This window comes from Trachurus japonicus, chromosome 6 (genome assembly GCF_045865225.1).
Source record: "Trachurus japonicus isolate A0001 chromosome 6, Traja_1.0".
NCBI lineage: Eukaryota > Metazoa > Chordata > Actinopteri > Carangiformes > Carangidae > Trachurus > Trachurus japonicus.
This window is the reverse complement of record NC_140912.1, coordinates 33,301,525-33,317,869: the sequence shown is the minus strand read 5'-3', so window position 1 is coordinate 33,317,869 and position 16,345 is coordinate 33,301,525. Positions and strand designations below refer to the sequence as shown.

The 16,345-nt window shown below is 38.9% G+C and overlaps 1 protein-coding gene across 1 annotated transcript in view; it reads left to right on the top strand.

The window, feature by feature from the left end:
• Nucleotides 1-6,209, top strand: part of aass (aminoadipate-semialdehyde synthase) — a 33,113-nt gene extending 26,904 nt beyond the window's left edge. The window contains exons 21-24 of the mRNA XM_085780252.1: nt 819-934; nt 3,812-3,900; nt 4,672-4,848; nt 5,622-6,209. Of these exons, the coding sequence (XP_085636378.1) occupies nt 819-934; nt 3,812-3,900; nt 4,672-4,848; nt 5,622-5,740 (501 nt within the window). The 3' untranslated portion in view covers nt 5,741-6,209. The remainder of the gene's footprint in view (nt 1-818; nt 935-3,811; nt 3,901-4,671; nt 4,849-5,621) is intronic.
• The last annotated feature ends 10,136 nt before the right edge of the window (nt 6,210-16,345 follow it).

The following is a 16,345-nucleotide window of genomic DNA, read 5'->3' as shown; positions in this document are numbered from 1 at the left end:
TGCTTTTTTTTTTTTTTTTTACCCCCAAAACAATAAAATATTAAGTTAAGATATGGCACAATACCAGCAATGAAGTAAAATGTTTTTCTAACAGGCTGACAGTGACAATCACGTGAGGCGAACTCATTCATGGTCTCTGATTATACTGATAACAGCCGACCTCCAAAGTAGACGCGCGACGTGCACGCACGTTACCCAAAGCGGCGACGACGTTTTTTCCCCCCGTGCATGTCCGTGGAGCTGTGCGCCGCGGACATGCACGGTTCCCTATGTTGCTGTGTCAGGCAGATGTTTCCACGGAGCTCTGCCCCGTTTCAGAGGTGAAGGAAGCCCTGAGTGGAAAGACGTCGCCTCCGCCATGTAGAATGTGTTCAATTAAAGTGAAATTAACACATTAGGCTATATATATGTCCATTACACACTGAATGAAACATCCCATGTCTTCATTTATTCAGTTTATTTTAATAGTAATAATTATGACTAACATTCAGTGAAGACCTAAAAATCAGTATCTCCACAATTGAAATATTGCAAAGGATTTTATTTTATTTTTAAAGCATTTTTAATATAGAAATGTTGGCCTTCTGAAAACTATGTCCATCTATATGCACTCAATACTTGGTTGGGGTGATATTGTAATGTATCAATCATTTGTTAATGGTGAGCACCCCCCCCTCTCACGCCAGACAATTCCTCTCTTTTTTGGTCCTGACCCGTTTGCATCCCTGGACAGTGAAGGATGAAGGAGACAGTGAAGGAGACAGTGAAGGAGACAGTGAAGGATGTAGGAGTTGACCTTGTCTCCTCTGTCCTTACAGAAAGACCTGCTGGTGAAGCAGATGGGTTTGTCCTCCTCCGTGTCCCAGGAGGCGTTTGAAGCGGCCGTGTACGAACGCATCGGGAAGGACGACTTCAGGATGGAGACGATGAGATGGTGAGAGACCAAACTGTCCAACGCCTTTAAAGGGATACTTCACCCAAAACCAATAATTCACCAATCATCTTACTCACCGTTACACCAAGGAAGGGTCTGGAGAACTTTCAGAGTTGTTGTGTGTTTTTTGGACCATTCAAAAGTGAACTCTATCCGCCGCCATTATATGAAAATCCGTCACCAGCTGGACCCCCCCTGGAACTCCTAAAGCGTTTTGATGACTCTGAAAGTTCTCCAGACCCTTCCTTGGCATGACAGTGAGGAGATGATTGGTGAATTATTGTTTTTGGGGGAAGTATCCCTATCTCTGGATGATGATTTAACGGGAGAGATTCAGTTGTCAGCTGTAGTAGTTGTTGTTACGTCCATGGACTGTAACGTCTAGAGTTGAGAGCGGTGGGGGGTATGACATCATTTGCCCAATTCCAATTCTATTTTTCATCCCTACCCCTAGCCCTACCCCTAGCCCTTAACCCTTGCCCTTGAAACGGAGCTACAAGGAGTAGGGTTGAAAGTCGACCCCTACGAATTGGGACACCACTTCAACAATCACATACGTCATCAGTCGTCTCTGCTGGCTTTCACATAAGCAGACGTGACGAGCTTTTGCCACAAATCCTCTATTCAGAACCACGTTAACTTAATAAAATAAAATAAAATTTAATGAAGAATGATCAGTTCATTGTAAAACATTTATTTATTGATGTAAATGTGGTGATTTCTGTACGTAGGCTCCAGAGCCCCGAGGCAGCGCTGCTCCTCTGTCCAATACACACATGAACCTTCACTTTTAATTCAAACAAACTAATGCGACTGCCACAATTGTTACATTTCATCAATGAGACCAGCATTTATCTCCTAAAAAGAATGTAACTACCCGGCGGTAAACCTTTAAAAACCTGCGGGTAAGTTAATTAGCGATCGTCTTTTCTCCCGGGATGACGACGGAGGTTGGCCGGCTGACGAGCTCTCCGGACGGGGTGGTGTCTCCGTGACGAACCGTTGATCTGCTCCACAGGTGGAGCTTCACTTCTCCGAAAAACATCGGAGCAAACGTCTAAACAGCCGCATGAAAAAATATTAAAACTTAAAGGGATAGTTCAACATTTTGGCAAATTGGCCCATTGCCATAATCGCTATAGTCATAGCAGTAGGTTCGTTAACTTTATTTGTCGGTGTAAGCTATTTTTAGAACGGCGGAGCAAAGCGGCAGGCTGCTCAGGGCTATGCTATGGACGCTAAGGGAATTTCTCGGTTTCCCTCATCAAACTCATCAAATACACAATCCCAAAACTCCAAAACGCTCTCATGGACAAGTTGTGACCTGCACATTCACCATGCTATGAGATAATAATGGAACGTTACGAAACTGAGCCTTTTTCGAGGTAAATACAGGGTAAATACAGAGTCTGCTTGCTGAAAAACTGTCCCTGAACGCAACGCGCATCAGCGGTTTTGCATGAATTTACGTCTAAAACAGCTCCGTCTCGTAACGTTCCGTTATTATCTCATAGCGTGGTGAATGTGCAGGTCACAACTTGTCCACAACAGCGTTTTTGAGTTGTTGGGTTGTGTATTTGATGAGTTTGATGAGTTGAAACCAAGAAATTCCCTTAGCGTCCATAGCATAGCCCTGAGCAGCTCACGGCTCTGCTCCGCCGTTCTAAAAATAGCTTACACCGACAATTAAAGGTAACGAACCTACTGCTATGACTATAGCGATTATGGCAATGGGCCAATTTGCCAAAATGTTGAACTATCCCTTTAACAAAATGACGTAATAACACCGCTACAGTGAGAAATAAAACAGCTATGCATTATGGGAAACTTGTCATAGCCCTCGGTTTGAAGTGTGCCTCTGTAAAATCTCAGTTTCAATGGCGAGACAGCCGTACCACTTCACCCTAACCGCAAACGCGGAAGGGGTGGGGCCAAGGGAGGAATTGGGATTCAGCCATTGTTTCACTAGAGAGACGTTTTGGGCGTCTACATGAAAACGCTGGGGCGGTGTTTTCAGATTCTCCCACTCTGGGACCCGTTTACCTGCTTCTGCTTCCTCCAATGTCCATGTTCATGGTGCGAGCAGCTGTGGAGGAGGCAGAGTGGGGGGGTTTACATCATCTATCTGCCCCCCTCCTCTCCTCCTTCTCCTCCTTCTCCTCCTCCTCTTCTCCTCCTCCTCTCCTCCTCTCCTCCTCTCCTCCTCCTCTTCTCCTCCTCCTCCTTCGGCTCTTCAGAGTTGGAGCTTGAGCAGCGTGCTGGATGTTGGAGCGAGAGGAGAGCAAGGCCGAGGTTTCTGCTGCTGCTGCTCTCCAGCTCTTCCTCCTACGTCGAGTGTTCGGCTCTAAGTGGAGAAACGCGCTCGCTCTCTCCGCACTTTAAATCAGATTTTTTTAATATATTTTTTATTTTTTTATTTTATTCAAGGGTGTCTCTTTAGACCAAGGCTCCGTGCTTGCCGTCATTGTTCTGCTCCCGCTGGCGCTGGCCATTCAAACGTAAATTCCTGCGGTGGCTTTGGCGGCGTCGAGCTGTTGGAAACATTCCATCTGTGCCTTTTAAAAAATAAAAAAGGGTAAAAAGCCAACGCGCTCGCAGCTCAAATTGAATGACTTGTTGTTCATTTATTCAATTCACCAGCAAAAGCAGCGACAAAAGCAACTGCTCATCTCTTTAGATTCAGCCAAGGATGTGTGGGCCGCGGGCGGCGGCGAGGCAGAGTCATTTTCTTTTTGAAAGCTTTTAATACGGCTTTGTGAAGGTTGTTTTATTGTGAGGAGAAAAGTCTTGTTTTTTTTTATTTATTTAATTTTATTTTATGTTATTTTATTTTATTTTATTTTGTCTCTTTCTCTCTCTGTGTGTGTGTGTGTTTAGGTTTGGGATGCTGAGCGATGAGTCGGTGCCTCACGCCGACAGCGTTCTGGCAGCAGTGGCCAAACATCTGGAGGCTAAACTGTCATTCGGTGAGAAACAAAACAGAAACCAGAAGAAAAAAAGGAATAGAAATATGTTTTTACTTTTTCCCAAAAGTCCTCAAAAGTTAGCAGAATGAATGAATTCAATATTTTCCTGGTAATATTGATTTATAAACTCTATCTGTATGGGGATTTGGTTGAAAAACAACCGTCTCCAGTATAATTAATCCTAAAAAATAATCATATTTACACCAGAACTGAACTTATCTGGTTTTAATTGGTCCATTCATTTTCCATCCAGGTTGAGTTGGATATAACGTAAAATGATTGAAACCTCTTGGTAATTTTAATCCATAATCTCTAACCTTTAACTTCTATTTTTTTTTACCTTTTACAACTGTTAATTATTTATATTTATTTATTTTAGAAACAATTGTCAAGGCTGCACATAAAGATTGCTTATTTATTATTGATTATTGTAATTTGTTCTCTTTAACAATAAACAGCAGCTGATTGAGTTTTGTTCTAAAGCTCAGGTTAATTTTATTTAATGTTTTTTTTTTGTTCAGCGATCAAATGACAAGTATTTAATTGATCTTCAAATAGTAGACAGCTCATTATCAGTTGATTGACAAGTTGATCATAGAACTGTTGGGAAGCACTGACAGTAATGTGATTTAAATGTCAGTAATTTAATACACTTGGTAAACAACTGATTTCTTTATTTCTCACTGGTTTTAAACTGATTTTAAATTGAATTCTATGTGGATATTAAAAAATAAAAACTTTCTGAACTGTAATCAATAACTCCTTTCTCAGATAAAGGCGAGCGAGACATGATCATCATGAGGAACGACGTGGGGATCAGACACCCGACCGGCGAGCTGGAGACCAAACACATCAGCCTGGTGGTGTACGGAGACCCCGACGGCTTCTCCGCCATGGCCAAGACCGTGGGTTACCCAGCAGCCATTGCTGCTCGCATGATGCTCGACGGTCAGTAGCACACACACACTGAAATCCTACATGACAAACTTTTATTCTGAGGATTATTATGGAAATAATATAAAATGCAGATTTTGAAAAACAAATAAATAATCAATTAGCAGCTCGATGAACCGTAAAGTACGAATATTGATGTAAGTTCATCTAAGTTCGTCCACTCACATCACTTCCCCGGGACCATTACTGAACTAAATTCTCAATAACATTGACAATAAAGACTTAATAAAAAGGAATAGTTCAACATTTTTAACCATAATCCCTATAGTCATAGCAGTAGGTTCATCACCTTTAATTATCGGTGCATTTTGTTTTGAGATCGGCGGGGCAGAGACGTGAGCTGCTCAGTGAACACAATGGAGGTGAACGGTACAGGTCAACCTGTCCCTCATCATCAAACTCATCAAATACACAATCCAACAACTCCACAACGCTCTGGTGGACAAGTTGTGACCTGCACATTCACCACGCTATGAGATAATAACACAACGTTACCAGACAGAGTTGTTTTAGAGGGAAATTCAGCCGGAACTACTTTCCAGACACGGCTGCTGGGCGGAGGGATTTCAAAAGAACAAGTAGTTCCGAGTATTTGCGTCATGTGTCGTAATGTTACATAATTATACATGATTATGTTAGTCTTTAAAATTAATTTTACTTTATCCTATTAACCTGTAAAGCTAAAGTTATCTTATTTTTTTAACCCCTTCCTTTCAGACTGCGACCTCTGAACTTATGAAACTAAATCTGTGTGTTTTCCTCTACAGGTGAAATCAACACCAAAGGTCTGGTGGTTCCCATGACGAAGGAGATCTACGGGCCGGCGTTGGCCCGGCTGAAGGAGGAAGGACTGCAGTTCATATCCAAGAGCACGCTGGAGGACTAGAGCTGAACTGAAGACTCCCTGTTAAAATCCTGTCTAACGACTCCACAGATAACGTACAAAACACACACACACACACACACACACTATTAGCTGCCTTCTCAACTCTGGCTATTTGTTGCTTTTGTCAAATTCCTGCTAAAGGCAGCTGATGATGATGATGATAATTATCAGTGATATTAGGTTCAATATTGGCATCTTAAGTTTGGCTGAATTAGAATCTGTGCCAAGCTGAAATGACTTTTTTCACTGGCGTTGACTGTTTCAGAGAAAAATTTCTTCTGTGAAGATGAGTTACAGGTCGACAGATGAAACACTGTTATTATATTAGGCACTAGAAAGTTAAAGCATTATATGAAAAGCACAAGCATTGCCTCATTGCAGCAGTAAAACTACTGTGTTACCTATTAGAAACAGAATGAAGGGTGGAGCAGCCAGCAGTCCGTCAGTTTTATTATTAACCTGTTTTATTGTGCGATCATAAATCTGCAAAGTTTAGTGAAGTTTCAGTTGGTTAGAAATCAACAAAGCTCTGCCCGTCTTCCCCGTTAGCTCAAACAGCAGCTGTGGTAATTAATTAAATTCAAGAAAACCAGCTCAATACTACAGTACACTCACCGTATCACATCATCTCACCGTATCTTATTTTATCTCATGTCGCAATAATGACGGATCAACACAAAAAACATTTAATGTAAACACGGCTTATAAAGTTGTTCAGTACGAAGCCGAGAGCAGCTGCTAGTGATTATTTTCAGATGGATTATGATGGAATTTTCTTTAACTTTTTCTTTTTTTGTTGGTAAGAGTTTATAATTTTGTGGTTTTTAAACAAGATGTGTGTAATTAAAGTAGCTCCCAATAATACACAATAATAATAGTAGTTGAACATTCACTTGACACGAACAGGAACAGCTCAGAGTACGACACGTGTCCATCATTTCAAAAATCCTTAAAAGCTAATTACCGTGGTAATTTAAAGACTTTACCAATTAAGTTTGATTCCCCTTTCTACGTAAAAAAAATTATTACAATCTTAATAATTTGAAATATACAATTTAACTAAAATTGTAAACAATGAGGTCATGGTGTTAAAAACATTTAACACAGGGGTTTGACCGTTCAAGCTAAATTTAATGCTAGCTCGTACGTCAGTCAGTAGCTATCAGCTAGCTAGCATAAACTAAAAGACATCTTAGTTTTATTTAAAAAAAAATCTTATTATTAGATTAAATTATTAAATTAGAATATTTGAAATATAATTTCATTTAAATTGTTAACAATAACAGCTATAAAAACATTTAACACACAAGGGTTTGAACCAAACTAAAATCAATGCTAGCTTACTAGCTAGTTAGTCCGTCAGTTAGTTGCTAGCAATTAGCTAGCATAAAACAAAAACTAAACTAAACTAAACACTTAAACATGTTACATCACATAGCTGTTAAGATTGAAACCTTCAATCAGGACGTCCAGGATTCAAAATATAAACTCATTTTAAGTTTTTCTTGTTATTTTGTGACGCTAACATTAGCTTGTCCTGCTCCTCCATTAAGCTAACGGTAGTTTCTTCTACAATATTAGAACGTCTCTGCTACAAGTCACTGAAGCTAATTTTACCACAACACAAACTGTTGTAGTCCCCCAGTTCAGCATTTATAAACATTTAATAAATATTTAATAACATACATCTACAGCTATGCAGACATTTGAAATGTTTTCTAATGTAGTTTATTGACAACTATCACCATTTTTATATCATTACTTAACAGCTTCATTCTAGTGTGTTGTTATATCCATTTATGAGTGTGTACAGGGAATTACAGTTGTTGATATCACATATCCACATATTAACACTAAACAGGGGGACTTTAAATACAGTATTGACTGGTTTGACCGACCAACACCAACAAATGTACGCGACCAGTACCATTTCAAATAACGTCACAATTACATTTAAATATATATAAGTCAAGTTTATCACTGAATATCTCACTCACTAAATTGTCCACGTTCATTTAGATTGAACAAATCTCTACACAATTTTAAGGTTAAACACAGGTTTAAGGATACATTTGTATAAAATACAAAATCGATATTTTGACAATCAAAATATTCTCCAGTAAATATGAAACAAAGATTAAAAAAAAAAAAAAAAATGATCTTATGGGATTGGCAGCCTTTGGGACATTATTGATGATCGATAACTGGAACATGATCAGTAACAGCAGCACTCGGCTCCGAGTGTCGAGTCTTGATTTGTTTTGAATTTGTTTTTTGAATTTGAGTGAATTCTGTGTTTGTGTTACGTTTCTCAGACTGCTGAGTATTTATTGTTTGTCTCCTGAGCAATATTTATTTTATTGTTTTTCAAGGGGGAGGTGTGGCCACCTTATATATAAACGGTTTGTTACATGCTTTAAAAAAGGGCGGAAAGAAAGAAAAAAACCTAATATGAATAATATGTACCTGAGATATCTATTTTTTAAATAATATATCTTCATGTATTTTCCTGAAATGGGCTTTTTATGTGAATCCCACACTCGACCTGTGTTTCCATCAGATTTGAAAAGAGAGAATTACAAATAGAGACTATAAATCCCATAAACACTAACACTAATTAATGTTTGTTCAGTTGAATTTTAGTATCATAAAGAACTAATGATGAGTATTGGTTTGATTTTACTCACTGATGAACCTCCAATATGAACACACACCGCTTTTATTTCTGTTGTTTTTGTTTTATCTGAGTTTAAGATCACAATATTACATGTCTGTTTATTAAAGTTTTGTTTTGAATGCTTCATTAAAATGTAAAAATGGCTATGTCAATAAAAACAATCATTCTGTTAAATTATTTTTCCCTTCTTTCATCATTTAAACATTTGATAAATGTAATAATCTTTCTTTTTATTTGCAGCAAATTGAATGCAAACACATTTAATTCACATGTTGTTTTTTATAGTATTAATTGTGGTGTCAGAAAAACCCAGTGTTTCAAATTAAATCTCAATAGACTGCAAACAGCAACAGATAAGACGAGATTTATGAATTAAATCTTCAATTTGTTCTCATAAAATATTTTATATGGATTTTCTGCAGCTCTGTCTGGTTTTGTTTTTATCAAACGTTCTCAGATTTTGTTTTGCAGACGTTTCCGTGAGCGAAGCTGCTGCTGCCTGAAACTGTTGCTGCTCAGCTCAGATGTGACGAAGGTGTGTCAAACTAAATAACTGTCTATTCTCAATTGATCCATTCAGACAGATAATGGATATTGATAAACTGCCTAATCATTTGGAAAATTCACCCAACTCTTTCCTCCACTTTATTTATGTAACAGCTGTAATTATTCATATTACAATGATTTTTAAATATAAAATACCATATATAATGACTTAAATGAACATTATGTAATTGACAGAGTTTCCATAAACTACCCAACACAATACATATTTACTTTACATGAGTGTTTATGTAAAATCTGTTGAAACTTATCTACATTTTATAATAATAATAATAACAGAAAGAAAGATGGCAAAATAAAAGATATGGTTCAAAACAAAGAAAAACACGCACTCCTCAAAAAACTTTCAGGGACAAACTGTAGAGGTGCACGGCCAAAAGTTGCACTGAAAGAAAGCACTCGTGTCCTTCTCATTGTTTTTTATTGTAAACTGCGTCGGCGCTTAACACACACAGACCGGTTTCGACAACGTCTTCCTCTCAGTGTGCAATATCCAACAGGAAGTGATGTATTTAAATACTCACAGCCGTGGTCAATCACTTGATAGACAAGTAACAGTAATCGAGAAGAATAACAACTTCACAATGCACAAATATTAGAAAAATAGAAAAATGTAAAAATAATAATAATATTAAACTTTATTTCTATAGCACCTTTCAAAACCAAGGTTACAAGGTGCTTCACAAAATACAAATACAATATCATTGAAAAAATAAAGCAATTAGAAAGTAAGAAAACATCATACAGAAAAACAGTGAACAGGCATAAGATAAAATAGTGGAAATGGATAAGACAATAGAAACAAAACAAAACAAAACATTAAAATTACTGCACAAATGCCAGTCGGTACATGTGGGTTTTTAAAAGCTGTGCCAAGTACATAATAATAATAATAATAGCTTTATAAATCGGGGTTTTTGACCTTCGCTTCTTGATTCAGAGGTTTGACTACGTCCTCCTCCTCCTCCTCAGCGTCTCGTCTGTGTAAACTCGGGTTCATCGGGTCTTTGACCTTCATACTTAAGCTGCGACCAGACTGTGAAACAGGCAGCAGTTAATACATGTAAACACTCCACAGTTTATGTTTCTGATCCCGTCCTCATGTCCTCCGACCGACCCGCGACTCGGCTCCTTTGGCTGCAAAAAGAAAGAAAAAGACAATCAGCCACGTTCAGTTTCCACTCGATTTGGAGGCAGCCATGCAAACTAGGCCACCAAGCAGCGGGATAATTGGGCATGTAATTATGGAAAAAGTCAAAAATGCAAATGAAGGTGTGGAAACGGCGGCCGGTCAAGATGACGTCTGGACACTTGACCTACATTTCTGTCCCGAAAAGACGCGTTTCTTGCAGAGTCTTAGCCCCGGATTAACACATGGGAAATCAATTGGAATAACTGGTTCAGTGCAGGGATTAAAGCATGATTCCATAAAGAGCATTCAGAAAGTATTCAGACCCCTTCACTTTTTTTTTTCTTCACATTTTTATGACGATAATTCATTTTTCTTCTGTATCTACACTCGTTTCTCCATAAGGACTGAGTTTAAACTGAATTTTAGATCTTTTTGCAAATGTATTAAAACAGAAGAACTGAAATATATTTTGAAATATTCAATGAACCATTCGAAGACTTTGAGAGAAATGGGAGGAACCTGTGCTAAATTTCATCATAGCAATCACCTTTGAAAGGTTTCTACAGGTCATTGGCCAAAATTTGCAAAGACACCTGTCTGATGATCCAAAAACCATGAGGAGGGAGTGAGGAGTGACCTCCATCCATGTTTCTTAGATGGTAGAAGTTTGAAATGATGAGCTAGACGCCTGGTCGACCTTGATCTGTGTGGAGATGGAAGAAACATCCAGAAGAACCACCATTGCAGGTATTAAAAGGTGATAAATCAATTTTGGGAAAATCAAGACCTTTAAAAAGTATAAAAAAGTCCTTTCACGACTTTATAAAGTCTTACATTTTGAAGCTATTTTTTTCTGAATTAGCTGTCCAAGAGTTTGAGTCCTAAAAAACATTTTAAAAGTGTGTGAATTTATTAATTTTATTGAAAAACAAAGATGAACCGGTAGGCTACATGAAAAAGAAGATTGTTGTTTTTGTTTTTTGAGAGTGGAGCAATGTTTTTTTTTTTGATTAACTTTGCCTTTATTTATTATCCTAGCCTATGTTGTATCATAATGGTCTATAGTCTTTATCACAAACTAAAACTGTTAACTTAAGTGTCACTGATGTAAATGGTTACAGCTTGAAGCGGCGGTGAGGTATTAGAAAATATTGAGAAGGTCTTGAAAAAGTCTTAAAAGGTATTAAAATTAACTTCAAGATTCCTGTATAGACCCTGTAGAAAGGAACAGGATTCTCTGGTTTGATGAAACTGGGATTGAACCTGTTCTGTTCAGCTTTTCCTCAACTCCAACCAAACTCCACAGACGTCCTTGGTAAAAAAAAACCAGGTCCAGAACTCATGATGTCCCGACGCTCCACATCCAAGGGATCTGCAGAGCTGAAAGGGAGAAAATCTACAAATCCAGGTGAGTAAAGCTCGTTGCATCAAACCCAAGGAAATGTTTCAACTGTGGGAAACTGTTGTTGAAGCTGGACATCGAGGAGCTGAGGACTTGTTCAGTCACTGTTAGTTACTTTGCATTAACACAAAAGAGAAATGTCTAGAAAGTCTGAGTGTAACTCTCTCTGTCAGTGTCTGATTGACTCCTCATCACTGCTCAAATGTGAATCATTTCAACACCCTGATTGTTTTTTAATCCCAGAAATCTATAAAACAAAAACAATGTTAATTATGGAATTAATATATAATTCTCTATGGATATTCATTGTCTTCTGAACTCCGACTTCTCCTTTAGAGTCAACAAAATCCTCAATCTAACAGTAAGAAATTTTATGAATTGTCCTGATCACATTGGATGAAACCCTTTGGATTATTATTATTTATTTTTTTTAACCTTTATTTTACCAGGCAAATTGCTTGAGATAAAAAAATCTCTTTTACAAGCATGGCCTGGCCATTTTAAAAACCTTGAACCTTTATTGACGCTCCATCCTCAGGACAAACCTCACACCTTCACATCACAGATAACTGTCTCTAGTTGATTGTCTCTACATGCCATCATCCACTGTTTCCTGTTGAGCATCTTCATTTAATTTGTAATAAGTAATTAAAAGAAAGAAAGAACGGAAATATGTTTTTATGCTTAGCCGAGGTGAAATCACTGCAATTAACCAAATGGGCCGTATACTGCATCGTGTCTCTACTAATTAGCTAACTAGCTAGCAGTTTTCAGCCACTTGCCTAACACTTAGCCAGTTTGTGAGGACTGGACATGCAAAGCAACAAAAAAAAAATCTGTGACATTTTGAAATTTGCAATTTAAATTTTTTTTTCTCCAACATTTTATCTGTGGTAAATATTATGAAAAGCCGAAGGAGAGAAATCTGCAACAGAGCGAGTGTAGAGTGCAGAGGTTGCGCTAGACTTTTTCGTCGCCGGTCATTTTGACTGACGGGGTCATAAAAATTCCGTCATAATCTATTTTTACCGGTCACTTTATTTATTTTTTTAAATTATAATAATGCCATATTCAATAGCATTCAATTTTAATTCATGTTTAATTCATATCAAGTCCAAACAAATTGAACAGAGGATGCTCCGGAGCAGAGTCTGCGTCAGAGCACATCTAACTGTGGGTCAGTCAGTGAATGCGGGGTCACTTTCTGTCAACATCTAAATACAACGTAAATACCTGATGATGACATCAGTTTTCTGTCAACAATCAACATGCTAACCCATGTGTTATACCAAAACATCCAAAGGAGCACGTTTTCACATAGGCACCGCATAGTGCACCGGCGTTAGCTCTCTCTCTCTCTCTCTCTCTCTGCCTCTCATTTCTCTTTTACGCACGCACGCACGCAGCCACTGCGCATCACTGAAACAACTGAAGCTATAGACCACACAGCCAGATGCAGCACAAATTCAGACAGGACAAGACCCACTCAGCTTTACGTGTTATAAAGAATGCCACGGCGGGCAGAATACATTAAAATAAGGCTTAGCGTTACCTTTAGAAGAGTTGTGCGCGGCGAGTGTGTGAAACGGTGATGTCCTGCCCCCACCGCTCTACCTGTACCGAGACACACCGCTCTACCTGTACCGAGACACACCGCTCTACCTGTACCGAGACACACCGCTCTACCTGTACCGAGACACACCGCTCTACCTGCACACCGCTCTACCTGTACCGAGACACACCGCTCTACCTGCACACCGCTCTACCTGTACCGAGACACACCGCTGTGTAGCTACAGCTACGTAACTTAACAGCTGACTACTGTCGGTCCCTCGGACACTGCAGCTGAATCTCGCCCGTTAAATCATTATCGACCGTCATATTTGCACTGACACGACTCCCAGTCAACATTTAATCCACTTCTAATGTCTGGAGTTTGAATACTGCGGGAAGCTTTCTGTCTTCTTCTCTGTTGTTGGTGTTTATGTGTGGCAGCGCTACAGCGCCACACACGCTCCACACAGGCCTGGAGGAGGTACTACAGCGTTCTACTGAGCGCACCAGCCAGCTGTGAGTTTGTTTGTTTTTTAATCTAATTCTCACCATAGTGACTTTGAGACATTGTATATGTTTTATATCGTTATCCACCGCTCCATTTATTGATTATCCGCCGGCTTCATTGTAAACAAATGCACATGGCCAGACGGCCATGGCTGTGAATTGCAATCTGTCAAAATGACGGATGGCCTCAAAATGTTTCCGTCACCGTTTTAAAAAAACGGTCAATGACGGAAAATATCCGGTTAACGCGACCCCTGGTAGAGTGTGAACGTCTGAGTTTCCCACTCGTGCTGCGTTCACATCATTAGTAGTGTTTCTGTATTCACAGTGGGAAACAGAAAGTGTGGAAACGCTGTCGACACATCGAGGTCAAAGACACTGACAGGTACATAAATAACACAATAATAATAATAAAAACTCCAGTTCAGCCTGAACATTTAGGTCAATGATCAACTTGATGGTGTTAATCACATGGAACAATGTGTGAACTCTCACTCGTTCTTCATGTTCTTGTGTCTCTGCTGCGGCCAATCAGAAGAAGGAGGCGTGGCTACTAGCAAGGCAATTTGTTTTGATTTGCCGAGTGCGACATCTAGTGGCCGTGATCATCATTAACTGAACCTTTTACGTGTATTTACAGTCAGGAACCATGGGGCCGTTGTATAGGGGAGAAAGGTGATGATAATTCTAGGGGCCCAGCGCCCAGTGGGGCCCATAAAAAACCCCAGTAGTCTAATCTTTGTATGACTGATTTATTCTGCGTAAGACCTAGGGCTGACCTCCAAAAGTCGACGATTCGACGATTCGATTCGGAGGGGTCTGATTCGACTATGAACCTCGTAGTCGAATCTAACTAAGACCGTACCATTCTGACTATATGGGGGTGCCCACGGCTGCTGAGCATAAATTGTTACATAGAATGTCTTTTTTCGTTATAAAAAGACTATTTTGATACAAAATCTGCCTACTTTCTGTTAATAAAGAGTTCAAAATTATGTGTGCGTTTAAACGGTAGTCTTACGTATTAATAAATCACCCACTGCAGTTGCACAATTAAATGAGCGGAGGTTTTTTTTTTTTTTCTTTCAAATGAGCGGAGGTGAGCAGTAGGACCGTCAAAGTCACGGTACTCAGAAGTCACTGCAGAACACTCACTGAGTGGCAAAAAGACGAGAGGCAGAGCCGCCAAAGTTTAAAATCAAGGAAGTCTGACAGTCTAACTTTGTCAACATTTATCATGCATGACCTGACAGAACAGCAAAACATTGTGAGGATACATCTGACTTTGACTGAGTTACATTCAAGAACCTGCTTTCAGTCACGGAAAATAAATTAACTCCAGCGGTGATTTTTTTTTTTTTCGATGGATCAGCTGTGTTTACCGTTTCAAGTGTCAATAGTTCTGATGGTTAGACAGATGAATTAGTCTCTAACACATCCTAAAGTTTGACATGTCAGAGTTTTCCAGAAGAGGAACTTGTTTTTTTCCCGACTTCCGAGTTGCCATGAACGCACCATCAGTGTCGGGAGTCACAGCTGTGATCTCGTCCCTCTGCAGCCTGTCTGTCTCTCTGCCGGTGCCGCGGTCACACTGTGTGTGTTACAGGATTGATTAACGTAATGTACGGATTGTCGAGTCCTTCTGACCTCAGTTTGTTTTGATACTACATGTTTTACCCGGTTTCTCTGTGTCCGCGACCACCGCTATCCTTCACCACGTTGAGGGATGAGGGATGACTCACAGTCCGAGCAAAAGGAGCGTTGTCCAGGGCAACGTAACATAAACGCATACCCTGGCTCACAATGGCTACTAAAAATCATCCAAAGTGTGGAAAATAAATAAAGGTATTTGTTTTACACCTACCATATTTTTGGGGTGTTTTAGCTCTTTTGTTTGAAACGGAAAAAGTCGCAAATTTGCTGCTATCTAAAAAAAAAAAAAAAAAAAAAAAAAAAGGTTCGACGATCAGTCGACTATGGCAAAATCTGACGAATCAGATTCGACTATGAAAATCCTTAGTCGAAAACAGCCCTAGACCCTGACTAATACTCATAGTACACTGTAAAAACTCAACTTTCCAAGAATATTTGTCTTATTTCTTGTCCAAATGTCTCATTTCTAGTCAAAACTTATCTCTTTCCACTTAAAATAAGACTCATTACCTAAAAATGTACTTGTTTTTTTAGATAATTTTCACTTAAATTCACAATAAATACAAAAATCTGCCAGTGAAAGTAAGTTTTTTGTGCTTGTAATAAGGAAGAAAAACTTGCTCCACTATCAGATTTTTTCTACTTATTCCAAGTGAAAATCTGCTTGAAAGTAAAAAGTGTCTAAAAACAAGCTACTTTTAATATGATGAGTCTTATTTTAAGTAGAATGAGATTTGTTTTGACTAGAAATTACATTTTGACTAGAAATAAGACAAATATTCTTGCTAAGATACTTTAGTTTTTGCAGTATAATGCTGCATTAGCATCAAAACAAAGAAGGCTAAATAAAAAACGATAATACATACGTAGTCTAAGAAAAAAAAGAGGAAAAGTTAGGGGGAGGGGCCCACTTTAGTATTCTTCAAGGGGGCCCAGAATTCCTAGCAACGGCCCTGTCGGGAACAACAACAACAACAAAAAACCACTCCATCAGGCTCTTTTCTCTGGTGTTTGACTTATTTAATCCCCTAGCTAATAATCCAGCAGCTACAAACATGTCAGTACCCCACATGCATCACATTTAGTCTGTTACAAAATCCAGAATATAAAAGCATT